Source organism: Impatiens glandulifera, chromosome 2 (assembly GCF_907164915.1).
Source record: "Impatiens glandulifera chromosome 2, dImpGla2.1, whole genome shotgun sequence".
Lineage (NCBI taxonomy): Eukaryota > Viridiplantae > Streptophyta > Magnoliopsida > Ericales > Balsaminaceae > Impatiens > Impatiens glandulifera.
In genome coordinates this window covers 61,335,065-61,357,200 of record NC_061863.1, presented here as the reverse complement: position 1 = coordinate 61,357,200, position 22,136 = coordinate 61,335,065, and the positions used below count along the sequence as shown (strand labels likewise).

Sequence of the window (22,136 nt, the reverse complement as noted above, 5' to 3'; positions counted from 1 at the left end):
AAAACTGTTAATTTTGTTGTTGTTGAACATTAATTTTATTTTATTAAAAAAAAGGGTATTTTTATTTTTTCAATATTGCTGATTTCATTGCTATATTTGGGAAGAATAATGATATGGGAAGAACTGTTTATCATTTGGGAATTGGGGGTAATAAAGCTGTTCATACTACACACCCAGTCAGAAACAAGCGAGATCCGAGTCAACTCAGCGTTTATGAAATGTGAAAATTGAACTGAGTCTCCCATCTGAGATTCCGATCTTCCTGATCTGCACATACCCTTCTCACTGAACCCATGAGACATTCAGCTTCACTAATCTAGCATACCCACAAACTCAATTCACGTTCGGAGGTAAAAAAAACTCTCTCTTTCTCTGTCGATTTTCCTGTAGTAGTGGTCTGTGCGCGTTTGAAGAACCGAGATATGCAGAATTATTACATTAATTCAACTATTTCTCTTAAGTGGAAAGATCCCCTTTCATTTTCATTAACCGACTATGATTGCATATTGTATCATAGATATGATAGATGTCTTCCTTTTCCATCTTCATTGCCATCGTTCTGTGCTTGTTGTGCAAATTCACTGTACCATAGATTGCCTGCAAACCCTTACTTCTATCATGGGTTGAGTCGCTCCACTTTAATTCACTGTTCAGCTACTAGAAAACTGACCTTGGGCGTAGGAAACCGATCCTATTCGTCTCCTGCTTCGAATATTACAGAGAGCTGTTGCTGTGGTCATAAATGCCAATGCCCTCTTAAGGAGAGAAATCTTAGTGTTAAGGCAGGGGGAGGAGGAGGAGGAGAAAGAAGATTTAGGAACATGGTCTCGTTGGCCAAAGAAGAAAGTAGACGTTCTTATGATACTGAGGTTATTCTCAGTTTGCTGACAGAGGAAGAAAGTGGTGATGAGTTTTATGGGTCCAGAGAAAGAAACAGAAATAGATCTTCTAAAGTTGTAGCGGAGAAGATTAAGAGAAGAAAGGATGTTGTGGGCTCGTATAGAGGGAAAGTGGAAAACGTTGGTCAGAATTTTCTGGGGAGTAAATCAAAAGGTGAGCTTGAATCTATTAGGATTCGGAAGAAGGAGGAGGGCTGCAAGCTTAAAGAAGATATCAAAAGAAACGAAGATGAATATCATTCTCATTCTAAAGGACATCAAAATAGGAGAGAAGGGTCAGTCTGTTCATCTTATTACTCGTGTTCTTCTTTAGATGAATTTGGAAGTGACAATGAAGATCAAAAGAGCGAAGATGCTTATGATGGGGAACCACTGAATAAGATGAGTACAGAATCATATGAACCAGTCAGTTATAATGCAGAGACAATGCAGAATAAAGAGGGACAAAGGGGCGAGTTTATCAGAAATGGGAAAGCTGTAGAGTCCTCCTATGCCAATGAGTCTGATTGGAGAAAGAAATCAGAAAAGAAATTTGATGATGTTTCGATCGAACAGAATGAGACAAAGGAAAGTTGCTACAGAAAGGCTTCTAATTCTCACAAGAAATCTCTTGATAAAGAACATAATCTAAACCTGGGCATCCATGCTGAAGAGCAAAGAAAGCAATATAGTTGGGAAGATAGCCAAATTACTGGATTAAAGGAATCAAGAACTAACCATCAACATTTTAGTGAGATGGAACATTTTAGTGAGATGGAAGAGAACCGCATAATGGATTCTGAAAATACTACTTATATCTCAGGAAAGCGGTTCAGTAGCAGGGAAGACAGTTTGGGTCAGCAGACAAAACAAGAATCATATAGCAGAAAAGGGGACAACAAAAGGATATCTCATCAATCAAAACAAGTATCAGAAATTCAAGAAATCAAAGGAGGAACTTCCACCTCAGAAAAAAGATCTGAAGCTGCATCGAGAATTCAAGGAGGTGAACTGGCTGCCAGTTCTATACGGGAGACAAAACAAGAATCATATAGCAGAAAAGGGGACAACAGAAGGACCTCTCATCAATCCAAACTAGTATCAGAAATACAAGAAATCAAAGGAGGAACTTCCACCTCAGAAAAAATGTCTGAAGCTACATCGAGAATTCAAGGAGGTGAACTGGCTGTCAGTTCTATACAGGAGACAAAACAAGAATTGTATAGCAGAAAAGGGGACAACAGAAGGACCTCTCAACAATCCAAACTAGTATCAGAAATACAAGAAATCAAAGGAGGAACTTCCACCTCAGAAAAAATGTCTGAAGCTACATCGAGAATTCAAGGAGGTGAACTGGCTGCCAGTTCTATACAGGCGACAAAACAAGAATCGTATAGCAGAAAAGAGGACAACAGAAGGACCTCTCATCAATCCAAACTAGTATCAGAAATTCAAGAAATCAAAGGAGGTGAACTGGCTGCCAGTTTTACACAGGAGACAAAACAAGAATCATATAGCAGAAAAGGGGACAACAGAAGGACCTCTCATCAATCCAATCTAGTATCAGAAATTCAAGGAATCAAAGAAGGAACTTCCACCTCAGAAAAAATGTCTGAAGCTGAATCGAGAATTCAAGGAGGTGAGTTGGCTGCCAGTTTTACGCAGGAGACAAAACAAGAATCATATAGTAGAAAAGGGGATATCAGAAGGACCTCTCATCAATCCAAACTAGTATCAGAAATTCAAGAAATCAAAGGAGGAACTTCCACCTCAGAAAAAATGTCTGAAGCTGCATCAAGAATTCAAGGAGGTGAACTGGCTTCAAGTTCTATATATGATAATAAAGGTCAATTTGTAGCAGATCGAATGGAATCCAAACAGACAGATTCATTAACTGAATTACACAAGGAACATGTCAATAGAACAGATCACAAATCTAGTTCTAAGAGGCTTTCGGATACTAGAGTGAAGACCCAGGAAAGTACTTCAAGCATGGTTGTCCCTGATTTGGTTACTAAAACTGGAAAGCATGTCCAAACAGGTCAAGAGGTTATTGGCCAAATACATTCCAACAAAGTATCTGAAAATGAAAACAATGTGTCAATGGTTCATTCTACCAATATTCAGGTCACTAACATCAGCAGTCAGGAAACACATTCAACAACAGTTATGCAGTTGACTGGAGAAACTTCCGAGAGACATAATCGGACTTATAAAGAAGCCCTTCAGGTAGGACCAGAAAGAGAGGAGGATCAGAAACTCACTAAATCGTTGAGTTTCAAAGAGGGTAGTTCTAAAGAATCCTCCAGTTCACAATTATCTGCAACAATGAGAGGTAAGATCTCACAATCCATGGTGGTGCCTCCACCTTCTCAGTCGGTTTCAAGACCCCATGACTTTGAGATGGGTGGCAATGTTGTTGATCAAGGGACTGACGGTGAAGGCAGCAGAAATGATAAGGGTCATTGGGAGCCTTTAAATTCAAGTTCTCATGGAGATGCATTGGAATCAGTTGTTCGTTTACAGAAATCATCCATGCACGTCATTGGAAAGTTTATTGAAGAGGGGTGGCATGAAGCCTCTTCTTCCAAAAGCCAGAAACAGAAGACAGTTCGCGAAACAGAATTGAATGAGAAAACCTCTGATCAGAAGATCTCTGTAGACTTGAAGTCAAAAGGGCCTTCTGATGAAATATGGAATTTGACAGAATCTTTGGAGGAACGTTCAGAGATGGTTTTGCCAGAGATTGCTACTCCATCTACAAGCTCTGTTGGCAAGCGAACAGGTAGATCATTGTGGAATATCCTTACAGATGTTGTTAGGCTAAGGTGGTCCCCGCATACTGAAAATCGTAACTCAACAGAAAAATCTGGTGGAAAGAAATCATCAAATCAATCTACTAGCAGTGAGACGTGGTTCTCTGGTCACGAGCAAGATGAAAATGACGTAGATCTTGTTAGGCTGAAAAGCAGTACACCTTCTGATTCTAGTCAGGCGAATCAGCAGCTTCCGGCTTTGCTGAGTGTTTTGGAAAGTGGTTCACATCTCAAAGGCACTTCTTCTTCAGGTTCCAGTCACGCTGAAAATTCTGGCGGACTTCTGGGGAAAACAAATCAAAGTAGTACTGCTACTTCCATGGTAGGGTTGGAACCTTCCAGTTCTGAGCCTATACAAACGGGAAAATCTCAAAAAGCTGACGAGTTTTTAATTTCTGAGAAGACTACAACATCTGCAAGTGAATCATTGGTGCAATTAGAGCAACCAACTGGCGCTGTTAAAGATGCAGTATCAGAGATTAATCAAAATGATGGAGAATTGAAACGCAGAAAGCTTCAAAGAACCAGTCAATTCCCAAAGGATAGATTCGATGAGTGGGAAGAAGCATATAAAATCGAAAGGGAGCAGCGTAAAATTGATGAATTATTCATGAACGAGGCTCTCTTGGAGGCAAATAAGGCTGCTGACATGTGGGAGGTTCCTGTAGGTGCTGTACTTGTACAACATGGAAAAATAATTGCTCGAGGATACAACCTGTAAGATAATATACACTCTTAGACTCAACTGACTATTTTCCAATTATGTCTTAGGATGAGCAATTTATGTTCTCATATATCTCAGAGTGGAAGAAATGCGGGACTCCACAGCCCATGCTGAAATGATCTGCATCCGGGAGGCTTCTAACCTACTTCGCTCATGGAGACTTGCTGTGAGTTTGTTTATTCTGTTCCTTATGTTCTGCTGAAGTGAAAATTTCTTGTGACAATTCATGTTGTTGATTGGACAACATATAAACCAACTCCTATGTCCATTTTGTGTAGAAGTTATTTTTTAATGAACCACTCATAACTTAAATTCATTGTTTCTTTGTGGGATGTTTTTCTCTCCCTAAGGATACTACCTTGTATGTGACACTTGAACCCTGCCCAATGTGTGCCGGAGCTATACTTCAAGCTAGAGTGAACACGGTTGTGTGGGGAGCACCAAATAAGCTAGTCGGTGCGGATGGGAGTTGGATAAGGTATGCTTTACACATAATAGTAAGAGCTTTTTTTATATTGTTTATTGTAAAGAAAACTTTGTTTGATGAAAATTTGGTTATTTTGGATTCAGTGACTAAAATAACATTTGTATTTAATATTTAAAATGTTATAAAAAAAATAAAGTAAGGGTAATTCAGTTTTTGGTTAATAAAGTGATTGATGACGGGACCAAGGAGTTATTTGGAAAATTCAAATAATCCTTCATCAAACAAGGCCTACAAGCTCAAATTCATATTCTCAGAAGAAAGTGTTTCATATGATCATCCCCTTTTTTCTCCATCTATTAAATCTATTGTGCTTGTGATGTTTTTGAAGGCTCTTTCCCAATGGAAGTGAAGGTGGAATTGGATCGGGACCAAGTGATAAGCCGCCTGCACCAGTCCACCCTTTCCACCCAAACATAATTATTAGACGAGGAGTGTTGTCAGCAGAGTGTGCAGATGTTATGCAACAATTTTTCCAACTCAGGAGAAAGAACAAAGAGAAGAAACCAGAAACCGAATTGGAAAATGAACAGCCCACACAGCCTTCACATCTAACTACTACTACTACAACTAGGACGCATCATCATCACCCTTCAAAGCTCTTCAGCAAGCTGCACCACACATTCCACGTCCTATTCTGTGTGTAGTAATTTTTCTGGATAATTATGATTCGACCTGTTCGAGTTGCAGGTATTTTTAAGATTCTATGTGTAAGCATTTATCGATATAAGAACTAAATTTGACATGGGTATGGCCTGTAATTTCAAAAGTAAATTTGATAATTTCAAAATCATCAATCATTAAAAGGAAGTGGAACTGTATTCACATCTCTAAATCTTCCTGCATTAGTTATATGTTCATTCTCCAATCGGTAGAAGTTCCATTGCCCTCTTCTAATCACCTCAAGCCCTGCTAAAACAAGTTCTGTTATTCTATAGTCAACATTCCTCAAGTTATAATGGACAACACTTTGCAGCCAAGCAAGCCTCAGAATTAGGTTCAATCCCTGAAATATTATAACAATCATTTTATTTATTTATTTAATTAATTTATGAAAGACAATATTCTAAAAATGAAATCAGTTGTACCATGGATAAGTAGTAAATCCATTTTCGACGAAGAATCAGGTTATCCCTCAACCACGGGTTCTTAGACCCAGATTGCAGCAAGCCCCAGTCTTTGACAAAATCCCAATACAGTTGGTAAAAAGTCGCAACTGTTGAGGCGATCAAAAGTAGGGAAAGCCATCCTGCATTCTTTTCGTTGTCGTAGGCCATTTTAGATCCAGCAGCCACCATAGCGGATACATACTTTCCTAAATTGACAAGATGAGTCGCTTCCCCTTCATCGTACCATCTTCGTGCACACTGCCAACCATCCGTAAAAAAATAATTACTGATAACATTTTCTTCCATTTAAACGAACAGGTTTTGGACTTAATTTAAACCTGCATAGCTCTCCAATAATAAGGTAGAAATGAAACAATGTAAGCCAGGTTCCTGTTGTTCTTGTTCATCAAACAGTATTGCCAGTCTTGATTCTTGTAGCTCCCAGTTACATAGTAACATGCCAAATGCTCTAGGTTCCTAAGCATCGGCACCTGATAATGCAGATCTTGTATTTTAGTTTCACCCTGACTGATATATTGCTGATGATATTAGGACGATGCCTTACCTGGCTACAAAGTTGATCGGCCAAGAAGAAGTCCAACATGACAACTTTGCATAGTGGTGAAAAACAGATGTTCCTCATAACCCTAAGGAAACGGAACCTGGCTGATTTGTATAATATGTTGAATGGATAAACAAGGAGCAATAAGAAACCCTGCACAGATAATAAAAGAAAAGTTAGAATCTTGATGAATTGTTTGTTTCTTTTATTTTTTCTGTAGTATGAGCAAGATTACCAGTAATAAGAAGGAAATAATTGGTTGAATATGGGAATAAGGATATCCTTTATAAAGAAGGACCAAATGGAAAAATAACACCCCAATGACAACAGTCATTGAAGTGGCACAGATGAAGAAGACGTCTCTATATTTCAGTTCTTCTGCTGGCTTAAGCTCAAAAATGTAACTATGGTTTATCCTGTTCTTTCTCCACATGAAGATGTTACATCCATAGAGGAAGAAATGCAAGAATATTAAGCCCAATATGCTGCCAAAAAAAAAGGCAACATTTTTCATTAGTGTCTTGTTGCATCCATAATAACATGAAGTTTGAGAACTCAAGTCATGCTTGCCTTGGAATTGGGTAGACAGTTTCCATATATATTGTATCAGAATGCTGTTCATATGTCCCAAGGAAAATTGCCAATATGATGTATCCAGCCAAGAGTGCCATAAGAGTCCCAGTAAATAAGCCTGTAATTTGCAGGAACAGAAGACAAATGGACAACAATGTTGGTCACAATGGAATGCAAAGTCCTCAAGTTCAGAATAAATAAATAAAACTAGGTCAATGTAGTCAAATATGTGCGGGCAGGAGTCTTTAATGTTTAATGTTTCAACATGATTCGATTCCTACTAAGAATAAAACCTAGTCGAAAAAAATAAAAGTTTTTGACATGATTTCATACATCAGGTGTGTTTCCTAAATGGTAGTGGGCAAGGATGGAAATTGGCTTTATTATCCCCCTCCAGTTAAATGAAGCTGGTGTGGCCTTGTGATTCAGAGTCCCATTGCCTTAGTGGGATTACTTTCTACTTTCCATTATTTTTTTTTATCTTTTTCTTTTAAGTTCTTAAGCACCAAAAAGTTAGTCTATATATAGTTGATTGATTATCCCCCACTAAGAAATCTTAATTTTTCAGCTTTTCTTTTTTTGAAAAACATAATTATTCATTCATTCATTCATATATTCATGTATGCAAACAAAAAAGAACCCATAACAAACACAAGTTGTTCGGCTTTTCTTTATATGATTGAAAAGTTTTACAGACGAAATGGAGTACGAATTGCCACATAAAGATAAAATAATCATGCAGTGACTTGTGATTGTGATTCTTCTGTTCTATGTTATGGTCAGACTTACAACAAATAAAGCAACATTTACCTATGAAGAATGTCAGTCCATGTGATTCTTTACGCTCAATGGGCTTAAGGTATTTCATGGCCTTTCTTCTGTCTCCATTGACAAAGTGTTTGATGAAGATCTCTTCTACTTCTTCTTTTAATTTCATAACCTTGAAAAGAACCCATTATTTAAAAAACTTAATCTTGAAAATTGTTTTACAATACAAACTTTATTTTTACATACCTTATCTGAGCTGTTGAAATAGGAGCTCTCTACAACTTTATGAGAAATGTCACGAACTTGTTTGTTAGTTACCTGAGAGGAAATCCAACAAGCTTCCAACATATATACATAGTCTAACAAGTTGTTTTCATAATTCAAATTAAAAAAAGACTCATTACTTACCTTTTCGAATTTCTTCATAATCTTCGTAAATGCAAGGATGTTCAAGTTCCTGAAAAAAACATGTTGAAATAATCACTTGCAGATATGATGGTTGGCTTTGGATCCACATGAAGATATATAATGAGAAAAAAATGTTTGTACCTGTAAGTATCAAGGCAATCTAAAGCTCTATAGAGCTCCACAAAAGCTTTCTTAATCATCTTCTCTGCAAGACGAAACTTTGGCCTATTGATATGGAGTCTTCTGGATGCACCTCCGATTGCTTCTTGCCATGGATTGGTCAGAGATTCTTTGAGTCTCAAGTTCTTCTTCTCGTTTTTCTCTGCCTGTTGCTTTGGTCCACTTCCCATCGTCCTCTGTTCTTGCTCTGTTGTTGTTCTACACTCTTCATCTGTAACCAAACCTATTCATTCAAACAGCGAAAAGGATATTAAGAAACCAAATTCTATGAATTGAAGATATATTTGTTGAAACATATGATTACCAGATGATGATGATGATAGGGTGGTGTTGAAGTCTGTAAGGATTTGCATTTGGTTTCTGAGTGATTGTCCTCTGTTAAGAAGTTCATTCTCTTTGTCTCTGTAGAATTGGTTAACTTTATTGAGCTCATTATCCAAACAACCAAAGAAATCAGAGGCTGCTTCAATGTCAGTTAGTTGCTGATCATCTGTTAATTCTATTCTCTTCAACTCCTTCTTAAACTTTGAATAATCAACAAATGATTCTTTCCATTCTGGAATTAGCTCAGCTTCAAACTGTTTAGAGAATTTCACCATTTTTGTTTTGTTTGAAACTCTCTTGCTAATTCTTTATCTATTTAGAGAGAAAGAGAGAATAGAAAGAGAAGCATGCATTCGACTACTTATGATGGAGAAGATCAATATTTATTCTATTAATGGAGTTTGATCTTGTAAGATGCTCTACACATTATATAAATTATTTACAGACATTAATAACTCTATCTTGTACGTAATTCACTTAATTATATGCATGCTTTTTTTTAATGGAATTTTATTTTTCAAGAAAAAGAAAGTTAATTTTTTTTCAAAATCTTTTTAAATAAAAGTTGTAGAATAGACAATTTTAACCCGACACGAAACATGAAAAAAATCAGGTTACAATCATGTATTTTTTGATTCAAGTCGAAATTAAGTCAATTTGTTTATCAACCGGTTAAAATCAGGTTGACCTGAAATGACATAAAGTAGACTCACAACGTATTTTAGGGTTTTGTGTTTGTTCTTTCCTACTCACTTATTAATTTTTTTTTAAAAATTTTTCTCCAACGAATTTATAATTTATTTTCATTGGTCTGACGACAATTACATCGAGTTAAATTATGCTGAGTTCGAGTTTGATCAGATAATCCGGTTAATTATAAACAAACAAATCAGGAACTTGTTAAATTTTTTACTCCTTAAAGATTTTAACACGAATTATTAAATAGTTGAGGTTAATCGTCCAACCGAACTTAATCTAATTGACATCCTCAAAAATTGAATAAAATGATTATTCTTAATATTTTAAATATTATAACAAATATAATAAGAATAATTTAAGTATTTTAGTGATTATTTGAATAATGAGATTAATGTTAATTGATGATTAAATAATTAATGTATGAGATATAATTTATTTAAAAATAATATAATTTTTTAAACTCATATTTGCTTATTTGAAATTTTACTTTTAATTTATGATGTTAGAAGGAGGTTGAACATATGAGAAAGAGTTCTTCTTAAATAAGTTAATTGAATGGTTAGGGGTGGATTAAATTAATCAGTATTATTATTATTATTTATTTAAAAGAAAAATGATGAAAGAAGAACACAAAACTCTACTCTAATTAGACCAGCTCCATCTCCACTAAATGAAGAGATAAGGAGCGCACTCTTCATAATTTTTCATTACACTTTTCCCACTATCCAATAATTTCATTTTAACTACTTTTAATTTCTATACCTTAACATCAAATTACATATTATATTTTTCAACTCAATATTGGAAATTGGTTATAGTCTTATACATATCTAGCATATAAATATAAATTATTTCTATTGCTCTAAAAAAATAATTAAATAATCATTCTGCCTGTTCAAAAGCCAAGGATTTGCAAACAAAATAACCAACACAAAATTCTTTAAAAAAATTTATTTATATCACATCATTATCAATTTAATTATTAAATCACTAATTTTAACAACTAAAATATTAAATATCTACATTTTATTTTTATAAAATTTAAATTTTAAATATAAAAAATCATTAATTTAACCAATTAAAAATTCAAATAACTTAATTTTTTTTTATCAAACAATGTTTTTTTTAATAAATAACCCACATAAAAAAAGCTCTAAGAGTTTAATATTTGAACAGGTTTTTTTAGATTTTTATGAAATTTTACTTTTTTTTTAATTCTCTCTTTTTATATTATTATCATTTTAACTGCACATTACTCGTTTAATAAAAAAAACTAAAATATTCATATTTAATTTAATTTTAAATACAAAATGTTATTTTAGTAAATAAACTAAGTAGAAATTCAAATATATTTTTTTATCAAATGAAAAAAATTATTTAATATTGTCAAACAAAAATTTCAAACTACTCCATGCTCATTTCATATCTAGCATATTTAAAACAACTTAGGCATGTTTCGGATTAGTACTTTTTTAAAACAGAGATAAAAAAAAGAACGATGATTAATGATAAAAATATTTAAAAGGTATTAATATATAAATAAAATAGAGTATTTTTGTTAATGAAATGAGTTATATAATTGTTAAAAATGATGGATTGAAAATTTGATTTTATTTGGATTTTATAAGATTTATTTAGAACAAAGCCTTAATTTTTTTTTTCTTACTCAAGTTTTTTTTATTTACTGTGTGAGAAGAAGTGGGAATCGAATCTATAGTCTATGGCCTATAAGACAAGACTGATTGTCCCTTTAACTTTTGCTTATTGCTTAGTGGACTAATTCACTGAGTGTTTGAGATAAATAAAACTAATGTAAACATAAAGAATAATTTATTATATCATTTTCAAATTAACTAATTATGTTTTAAAGAACAATAAAATTTTGTTTTATTACTCAGAGTAAATTAACTGAAACCATTAACCCACTTAAATAAGAACTTTTTATTCATTAGCAGTTGTCAATTTTATACATTACAACAATAAAGAAGATTAGTTGTAACTTGTGAGGAGACGATATTCAAATTTATTTAAAGTTTAAATACAACAGTATTCTAAAATATTTAGAAAATGTGAGTTTGAAAACAAGTTAGTATATATATATATATATATATATATATATATATATATATAATTAAGATCCAACTGTATATATTACATCATTTAAATTCAAATTAATTAAAACAAAATCATTTTTTCTAATTTAAAAAAGCAAGTTGACACTATCCATATTTATTGTCCACGATTTTAACTTAAAAAAGGTTTTTAAATAAAAAAATTTATCACTTACTATGTTGATGGATTAATCATCTCACATCGTCTCCTAATCATTAATTTTGTCTTTTATCACTAAACTAAATGAACTTTCATAATTTATTAAAATACTTATTTTTATTTTTCATAAACATTTTACATGATTAAATTCTATAACAAAAAGTTACATTCTTTTAATTTTTTAAAACTTAATACTGAGTATATTTTAATCATTGGACACACCTGATAACTCATATTATTTTTCTTAATGGAATATTATTTCTGTTTTTTCTCAAAAAAAAAAAAAAAACTTATTTCAAAATAATAAGCCCTTTATAACCACACGCATTTATATAATCAGCTGATAGCCATATATGTGTGCTAAAATCACAATTTCTGCCATTGAATTAATTTTAAAAAACCTATATACTATTATATTTATTAAACAATCTAAAAATATATATTACATGAACTCATGAATTCAAAACAGGTAGGTAAAGAAAGAAAATAACAATATTAACATCAACAAATTGACAAAGGAAAAATAACAAATTTAAGCATCAAGTATATTTTTTAAAAAGATAATAAACATTATATAGAGGTTAATAGGATGTTCATCGGTTGATTTTTGAGTTCCTTAATTAGAATTTTTCAAATTTTTATTATTTTTAGTCAATTTAAAAATCGAATCGAATTCAAATATGTTTTCTCAAACCGAATTTGATTTTTTTTTAATATATTATGTATAATTATATGTAATAAATTATATAATCAAAGATAATTAAAATAAATAATAATAAATGAATTCGGTTTTCAGTTTGGTAATTAAATCGAAATTCGTATTTAAAATTGAATTAATTTAAAATTTTATTCAAAAATTGAAAATTAAATTCGAATTCAGTGGGTATTTGGTTTAAACCAAATATTATATCTATGGGTGAATGATAGAAAAATTCTATATTAGATATCATTTAACTAGTTTTTAATTATGTCATTATTTTTTTTATTTTTTTAAAAACTAGAATTTGAATTAAAACAGAAGTTATATTGAATATACATATACCTATGGTATAGTAGGATGTTTTTGCATTGTAAAGTTAAAAACTACTTATTTTAAATAATTTAATCATATATAATTAACAACACAAAATTGTCATAATTAAATATTAGATAAGTTGTCGAGAACAAAATAAAATATTTTAAAATAAAAGTATAAAAACTCAACTAATTAAAATAAAATATAAAAATTTGGTGAGTTATAAATAGAAATTAATAAGCTTGTTATCTAATCATGTAACATGACATATATGTCCGAGCCAATTTTCATATGGTTCTTGTTTAACTTATCAAACTATGTTACCTAAATTAGTTTATTTATTTTCAAACTAATCTATTTAATTATTCAAACTTATTTTTTATATTTTTTTTTTACTTATTTACATTTAATTTTATTATTAAATATATATATATATATATATTTAAATTATTATTTTTTAAATTTAATTATTTATATTTTGATATATATATTTAAATTATTATTTTTATAAATTTTATTATTTATATTTTAATATATATTTATATTTAAATTAGGGATGAGAAAAAATATATCGAAAATATCGATTTTTAAGGTATACCGAAAAAAATGTAAGGTATGATACCGATACCGAAATTATTAGTACGGTAAAGGTATGCGATTTTTAAAATTTTGATATATCAAGATATACTGAAATAATATTTAAAAGTTAATATATATATATATATATATAATATTTATAAGGAAATAATTAATATTAATTTAATTATAAAAATATAATTTTTAAATAATATCAAAATATAATTATACTGAAATATTATTCTATATATGTTTCTCTACCTCACCGTGAGATTAATTTTTTTTAAGTTAATATATTGTTTAGGTATCAAAGGTATAATATCGATACCGTATTGAAATTAAGGTATACTGAAATCAAGGTAGGGTAAAAGTATGCATTTTTTGCATACCGAAATTCTAGGTAAAATATAAGGTACAAATAAAACATTAATGTATATCGTATCGACTCACCCCTAATTTAAATTACGATTTTAAATAACTTTTTATTTATGTTTTAATTTATTTAATATTATATAAATAAGAATCGTTTAAATTTAATCACAAAAACACGACCGTTCAAAGTGTCACCAAACAAAGTCGAATCATAACGATTTTAAGAATTTGAGAAACGATAATAAATATATAAGTCAAATATTTCATCAACGAACAAACTTAACAAAAAAAAAAAAAATTTAGCATTAACAATGTTTAAGATATTAAAAAAAAATAATAAGTCACTAACCTTTCACCAATTTTCCAGATGAGAGGTAACAATATATTTAAATTATCATTCTCATCAATATTTACTCAATTTAATTTTGATATATACAGTAAAATATATTTAAAATATAAATAATCAAATTTATAAAAATAATAATTTAAATATTTTAATAAAAATAATAATTTAAATATATATTTAATAATGAGTTTAAATATAAATAAACAAATAAAAAACAATTTTTTTTTTAAAAAGTAGGTTAATTTATAAATAAATGATTTGTTAATTTTAGTTTGGGAATTAGTTATATATTCGAGTCACAAAATAGTTAAAAAAAACAGTTTATAATATTTTAAAATTAAAGATAAAAAATTCAGTCAACTTTATGTTATTTTTTAAAATAAGTCTCTCAAATACATTAATTATAAATAAAAAAAAATAAAAATTGACATTTAATAGAATAAAATTACTTATATAATCATCTAATGTATTTGTTATTAGTAAGCTAAAACTATTTCACATATAATTCACACAAATCTACATCAATATTAGTATCAATTTATTCATTATATTTACATTTGTATGGAATATGATTATTTTAATAATTAGATCGCTCATGATTTTTTTAAATTTATTTATAAGTTGTGTATGCGTAAATATATTTTGTAAATGAACTTTTAATTCGAATATTTATCTATATTGATCTGTGAGTTAAATTGCAAAACAAAAATATAATTTTTTTGTATATAGATCTTAAATTGTAATAAAAAATAAAAAATAAATTCAATTACCTTGATTGTTGTGTCATGTTATATCGATATGAAATAATATATATATATATGAAATAATATATATATATATATAGTACTATTGATAAGAGAAAATATTTATAATGAATAATGTGAAATAGTGATTAAGTGGGATGATTAAGCATAATTCAAAATATATTTTTTTCATTAATAGTTTATCTTCTTTCCATTAATACATTTTTATGAATGAGTCTTAAAAATATTCGGGATAAACTTAAAAAAATTTAAAAAAAATTATAAATAAAAAGAGTGGATAAAATTTTATTTTATAATTTTTTTACTTAGAAAAATAAATAATGAATTAAAATAAAAAAAAAAATTGAGAAATTATGAGGTAATTTCATGATTTTATAGTAAAAAAATTAAACTAGACTGAAGTCCATCTAATCTCCTTAATAAATCCTCACCTTGATATAACGTGAATGCTATTGTTTCATTTTTATTTTAGACAAACAAAATTATCAAATTTCGTCAATATAAATTTCGTGCATATATATATATATATATAAATTTTATTATTTATTTAATATAAATAATTATTAATTGAGCTGGTCGGAATGTTCTCTTATTAATACAAATGGTACAAATTCTTTCTTATAACTTTATTATATATATATATATATATATATATATATATATATATATATATATATATATATATATATATTTAACATCAATTAAAATGGTGAATTTTATCAGTGTAAGAATTAATAAACCTTAAATCTTATGATCAAACCTTGTAAGGGTTTATTTTTTTCAATAATTTTAAAAGGTAGTGGAAAATCATATTTAATGAATGGGTTAATTGATTTGAAATTCGACTTATTTTATCTCATACAATATTAATGCGTTATAGTACTTACATAGTTAATTATTATTATTATTATTTTTAATGAATATAATTAAAATTATTATATTAGTTTGTTTATTTTTTCTTTAAAAGTATACCTAATTAGATAATGAATGAAATGGAAGGCTAGTAGTAATAGAGGCGTCACGGAACCATACAATAATTATATATGGTCCTCCTAGTAGGACTCCATTTCATTTTCGATCCTAAAAAACTTGTGACTTGATTGATGGGATATACGTACAAGCTATATATATATTAATTATTAACTAATGAAAATATATATAATTGGAGGATTGTTAATATTCTCATATTCTTTTTATAGTTTTAAAATAATTAGTTTCAAAAATAAACTTCCTTTCTTTAATGTCTCGTAGACACGTATTAGATTGTAAGTGACCAAAGCCCAATAGAGTTGTTGGGTTTTGTCCTTTGATCCACCATTCATCCTTCCATTTGCTATCTATCTAGATTGTTCGATATGCCTGAATCGGTGTCAATTATTAGCTATATCTTTATAGTTTTTTTTTTTTTAATTTTATGAAATTAACCCATTTCAAAATACTCGTTTGAGTTATTTTAATAACTCAAATAAAAAAATAAAACATAATTTTATTTATCATTATCTTTATCACATTAACTAATTCAATTCATTCATCCAAATATTAAAATATTATTTATTTTACATTATATTATTATATATTAATATATTTTAAGTTTTTTAACAAAATAAAAATAAAATTATACATTTACAAAAAAACTCATATCTAAACTATGCCTTATTTTCTTAGTTTGAAAGTTAGTTTGATATAATATTTTTTAAGTTTTCTAGAATTTTATCTCAAAATCCAATCATAATTTATAGAGCCGGTTAAACGGTTTCGGTTAAGTTCCATTCTAAATTTTACAAACCGGTTAATCGACCAGTATTGGGATTAGTTTTACCGGTTTTGGAATCATTGGTTCCGGTCAATACCGATCGGTTAACCGATTTAACCGAAATTGATAATTCAATTTTTTAAATTAAATAATTTTTAATTCTTGTTTTTATTATTGTTTTCACTTCTTCGAACACATAGATGTCAAACCCCTTCTTTTTATATTTTAAAAGTATCTATTTTTAAACTGATAGTCCTATAAATTAATTTTTTCTTAAATAATTTTATATAAATTATAATTTAAAATTAAATTATTAAATATTATTTATAATATATTTAATATTTACAAAATAACTAATATAAATATATATGATTAAATTATTACCGATTTACCAATTAAACCGTTAGAAAAATAGTTCAACCGAAAACCGAACCGTTTAACCGGTAAAAAAAACCGGTTAACCGGAACCGTTATAACCGGTTATAAAATGAAACTTGTAAGTTATCGGTTCGGTTAGATTATCGATTTTCCGTTTTTTTTTCATCTATCATTTCAATAATTTAATCATTCATTTTATATATTGAAATACCAAAATGATCATTTATTTAGTTATATAAAATTAATTTATTTACAAAAATAAAAGTATTTTCTACTTTTAACCATAATATACTAATTTTTTTAAAAAACTTAATGAAATATGATTTTTAAGAAAAAAAATTGTTATTATTTTTTATTTAAATTTTTATTTTGTTATATTATAAAAATTAATAATATTGTATTATGTTTAACCTAAATAGTTTAATTTAATTAATTAAATGATATAATATTTTTCTAGTTCTCAATTTCAAACCTTATTAATGTAATTATTTTTTTTATAAAAGATTTTAGGCCCCTATGCCTTATGGCCCAATAGGGCCGGCCATATATATTATATTATATGCATACTTCATTCAATTAAATTTATTTGAAATAAAAAAATTCAAACTAAATAAATGAATTATTTAACAAATACAAGTAAACTCAAAATTAATAAAAAAACTAAAATTTATTTTATTCATATACATATTTCTTTCTATAATTTCAATCAAACAAAATTTATAATATATAAAAAGTTAATATTTAACTAGCTAGATAAATATTATAGATGCTAATTAATTAAAACAATTTTACAAACTTCCATATATTTCAAATTAGTTTATATTTATAAAATTTCTTTATTCATGGTGTGGATCAAATATTTTTCAGTTTAGATATTCGGTGTACAGATAATTTGGATCAATTTGAATGTTTACAGATAAAATTAATTACTCACAAAGTAACATACTTGATTTTATTGGATTAATTGGTGTTACCACTGTTAGCACCAAATAAAAAAAAAAAATCCAACTTGGACAAATCAGTATTGTCGTCCTTACCAAGCACATGGTGTGGAAATGTGACAATACTTAGTTTCAGCGTTGAATGAGTTTAAATTTAATATAAAAGTAAACCTTATTATATTATCAAAGATTTATTAGTCATAATTAATAACATTAGTAATTACAACTTGCGACTAAAACAAACCGATAATCTAAGAAATAATAAAGAATAAATTAAATTAGCATATATAAGCATTCACCTACTAATTATAAAAGAAAAAAGGAAACGTGTTTAGACCAAGTCTTAGTTAGTCTATTATTAAAATAATTAAACTAACATTTCCCAACCTAAATCATGCATGATAATCATGAACATGTACCGGCCAGAATATGATCATGTACATACTTCGTTTGTATACTTTCAACCTATAAATTAAAATTATTTTATGTCTTGTCTTTTTTTCTAAGAAATGTGCATGAGCCTTTTAATTAATTTACGAAAAACAAATAATAATATATATAGAATATTATCAACATGTGTGTTCTAAAAACAATTTTAAGAGAATGTTGTAAGATTGATATCTGATTTTCAATATATATTGTAAGATAAGAAAGTGAAATATATTTTTTAACCTATTTATTATTATTATTATTATTACTTTACTTTTAAATAACACTGCATTATGAAAATGAGTAGTACGAAATAATCAAACTTCCCTATCTAGACATAACCCAACAAATAAAAAAGATTTCAAATACCGAAATTGCAATGGAATTATATGCAATATCCAATAGAGAAGAAGATAAGAAATTTCAGAATTCATCTAAGAAAGAGATATATACTATTTGGCCATCACAGTCAATATATATTATTATTAATTAATATCCAGCTGGTTCTTTAATTTGCCGGTGAAAAAAATGAGTATTCCGTGTTTATTAATTATATATATATATATATATAATATTATAGCTAACAGACATAAATAAATTAGAAACGCGTATTCGGAGAATTTAGATCTCTTTCTCTCTATATATATTATAGATGATGCTTGGTAGTCAAGTACCAATTATATATTTCGAATTTACGACGAGACGATGTATGTACTATACTTTGACCACATTTTTAAAGTGTTTTTTCTTTTATTTTCATACATTATTAGAATAAAAAGAATAATTATATTGAATTGTTATTTAGAGTTAGATATCATGTTATATATAAATATTATATTAAAATTATAAAAAAAATATTATAATATAATATTAATATTATCATTACTTATCCTATATGATAATATTTTTATATTATAACAAATTTTATTTTAATTTAAATTTAAACAAATATGATCTAGATAGCTACTAACTAAACCCTCCAGCTTACAACAACTACTTTCTTCATCAACACATCATGCATGATTAATCTTGTTATAATTATAACATGCATTAATTCAAGCATATTAATTAGGAAATTGTCTCCATCCTAAGAACTCTCTTTTGATCTTTAAAGTTTTTTTTTTAAAAAAAAATTATCTCTTTATAATATCATTTTAATCAATCATCAAGTAACTTAATTTTAACATTTTAATAAACCATCCTACAAAAATCTCAAATAACCATATTTTATTTTTATATCAAACAAGGATCTTTTCAAATACAAAAAAAATCCTACAATCCCAAGATCAAACAAGCCCTCGTATATATGTAAATATATTGTACAATACACATTAATATCACGAATCAAAATTTATCATGAAGTGCATGACAATTCTGAGAAAGTCAATCACGAGATGTTTTAAATAAATAAATAAACCAATATTATTACAATTAATTATACAATATTAATTCTAGTGTGTATATATAATGTATTGAAAAGAAAAAGAAAACAATAATGTATGTGGAATATAGATATATATATTCAATTTGGAGGTACAGAATTATGGCGTCTAGATGGACCAGAGACTGGGACACGGATGCCCTTAGGCAGCTTCTGCAGAACTAATGTCGACGTGATCATGAGTCGCCGATCTGAATCCTTTTTATCATCTCCGGCGGCCGCCTTCATCGTAGTAGTAGCGCACGGTCGAGCCGCCAACGAGGACCCAAGAAGAAGGGTCATCATCAATAGAAAGATAACAAATATGCGATTAAGAGACATATATATGATCAAGTAATATGCGATAATGGAGTTTTTAGTAGAGAGAGAAACAGAGTGTTTTGTAAGAAGAAGAAGAAGAAGACGATGTAGTTTGTCTGTCTGTCTTTCTGTCATGATACATATATATATAGGATCTAATACCGTGTGAAATCTTTGAAAGAGAGAGACTAACTAGCTAGATTGTTTTGCAAGCCACAAAACTCTAATTAAACTAAAGTCAACGGTTTTTTGGGTTATGCGACTTCGTTTGGTTTCCATATTATTATATACGTACAGGCAGAGCCGTTTGGGGCCGGGCAAAAAAAAATATATATAACTTTTATTTAATTTTTGTTATATTGAAAATATATAATAATTTTGTATTAAAATTAATAAAAAAGTAATTTAATTCAGTTGAATAAACCTATTAAGATAATCCGACAAAGTGGGGGCCTTAAGCCAGCTGTCTAATGTGTCACTTAAAACGGGCCGGTCTTATGTGGCTGCCTAGCTAACTTCACCCTACTACCTATGTTGATTCTGCCCATAAACAAGGCAACTCCATTTATACTTAAAAAAAAAAAAAAAAAAAATTGACACCAAATGGTATTTTACTAAATTGAAAATTTTGAGATTATCAAATGAGAATAACTAATATTTTATTTTGGAATGACATAAATTTATAATTTGAAGTGGAGTTATAAAATAAATTAAATTCAAATAAATGTAATGAAGCGGGATGGGGACCGAGGTTCGTTCGTAGTACTAGTGTTGAGCAAGTGGAATCATACCTAGGAAACTCTCTAGTCAAAGGTCAGCTCTCATGAGTTAATTTGTACTTTTGTATATTTGGTCGTGTCTGTTTTTTAATTAAACATCAAAATAAAATATATTTTATCATTATATATTAGTAAATTAGTACAAGTTAATATTTTTTTTTTTAAAATAAATAAATAACCCACTAGAAGTCTCATTTTCATTATGTTAGTCAATTTATCATAATTAGATTTTGTATCCTTAATTATATTATGTTATTTAATTGTAAGTAGAACATATATAATTTTTATAATAATTCCCAAAGTTAATTATTTCTTGCTACCATAAGATCCTTTCAATTAGTTCTCTCTTATATATAGCAGCTCCAAACTCTCTATTAAACTACATTATATATATAATATATTTTCACATTATCAGATAAAAAATAATTTTATTTAAATATACATTTACTTATTTATTAATAATGAAAATTAAATCATATAAAAAAATATTAAGACGGTGGGTCTGTTTGAATTCGAGTTTGAAGTTGAACTTGTGTTTGGATGGAAAATCAAAATAATTTTTAAATATGTTTTGGTTGTATTTTAGTATAAAAAGTATATTGAATGAATATATATATATATATATATATTAGTAATAATTTTTTAGTTCAAATATATATTACTTTTATGGATTTTTTTAATAAAAAAATTATGATTGACTATATTAAATGTTATGAAACAAAAAAAAAAGAAAGAAAAAATTCAATAAAGTTATATGAAGATGCAACATTAAGCCATAAATTAGAAAAATATACAAAACTATTTTAAGAAGAGTAAGAAAAGATAAGAGAAATGAGATTATCTATTTAAAAATAATTGATCAGTCAATATATATAAACAGAAAAACTAAGGGTATTTTTTGTCAATAAACACTTAATTTTTTTTTTAATTATCAAATTGAGATTTGAAAAACAAAAGATCAAATGGAGCTCTAAGAGAGATGAGTGTGTTAATAATGATAGCGATGGATCATACATATTTAAATGATTTTTTTTTTAAAAAGTAAAGTTAATAAAAGATGTAGAATGTCTCTAATTGATTCGGCTGGCTTCACTTAAACTTTTTCATAGGACCCCCAAAAATCTAAAAACCAAAAAAAAAAAAAACAATCTAAAGATGCTCGAATCATCATTTTGTATCCATAAGTAGGAAATTAGATTTAATATTTTAAAAACAAAAGTTTACCATATTCATTAATAGAACCAAT

At 28.1% G+C, this 22,136-nt stretch overlaps 2 protein-coding genes across 3 annotated transcripts; one reads left to right on the top strand and one right to left on the bottom strand.

Moving 5' to 3' along the window:
* Positions 1–212: 212 nt before the first annotated feature.
* Positions 213–5,729, top strand: LOC124925923 (tRNA(adenine(34)) deaminase, chloroplastic-like). Of its 2 annotated transcripts, XM_047466060.1 has the most exons (5): positions 213–2,346; positions 2,467–4,411; positions 4,497–4,584; positions 4,769–4,896; positions 5,234–5,729. In XM_047466060.1, exons 1-5 carry the CDS (start codon positions 423–425, stop codon positions 5,547–5,549), a joined length of 4,401 nt encoding a protein of 1,466 aa, XP_047322016.1. In that variant the 5' UTR covers positions 213–422; the 3' UTR covers positions 5,550–5,729. The 2 variants fall into 2 exon arrangements, with proteins under 2 accessions (XP_047322016.1, XP_047322015.1); XM_047466059.1 differs by having other exon boundaries at positions 213–4,411.
* LOC124925139 (phosphate transporter PHO1-1-like) lies at positions 5,696–9,103 on the bottom strand. Its single transcript, XM_047465108.1, has 11 exons — positions 8,807–9,103; positions 8,464–8,725; positions 8,323–8,371; positions 8,161–8,232; positions 7,957–8,086; positions 7,144–7,264; positions 6,809–7,058; positions 6,577–6,726; positions 6,350–6,502; positions 5,991–6,269; positions 5,696–5,908 (listed from the first exon to the last, which is right to left on the bottom strand). The coding sequence occupies exons 1-11, from the start codon at positions 9,099–9,101 to the stop codon at positions 5,696–5,698; spliced, it is 1,974 nt and encodes a 657-aa protein (XP_047321064.1). The 5' UTR covers positions 9,102–9,103.
* Between the last annotated feature and the right edge of the window lie 13,033 nt (positions 9,104–22,136).

Coding starts and splice junctions, on each gene's coding strand:
- LOC124925923 (XM_047466059.1), top strand. CDS start 423: ATGCAGAATTATTACATTAATTCAACTATTTCTCTTAAGTGGAAAGAT. Junction 4,412..4,496: donor ATTGCTCGAGGATACAACCT/GTAAGATAATAT, acceptor CATATATCTCAG/AGTGGAAGAAATGCGGGACT. Junction 4,897..5,233: donor GCGGATGGGAGTTGGATAAG/GTATGCTTTACA, acceptor ATGTTTTTGAAG/GCTCTTTCCCAATGGAAGTG.
- LOC124925139 (XM_047465108.1), bottom strand. CDS start 9,101: ATGGTGAAATTCTCTAAACAGTTTGAAGCTGAGCTAATTCCAGAATGG. Junction 8,233..8,322: donor TTATGAAGAAATTCGAAAAG/GTAAGTAATGAG, acceptor ATTTCCTCTCAG/GTAACTAACAAACAAGTTCG. Junction 6,727..6,808: donor TTATTTCCTTCTTATTACTG/GTAATCTTGCTC, acceptor TTATCTGTGCAG/GGTTTCTTATTGCTCCTTGT.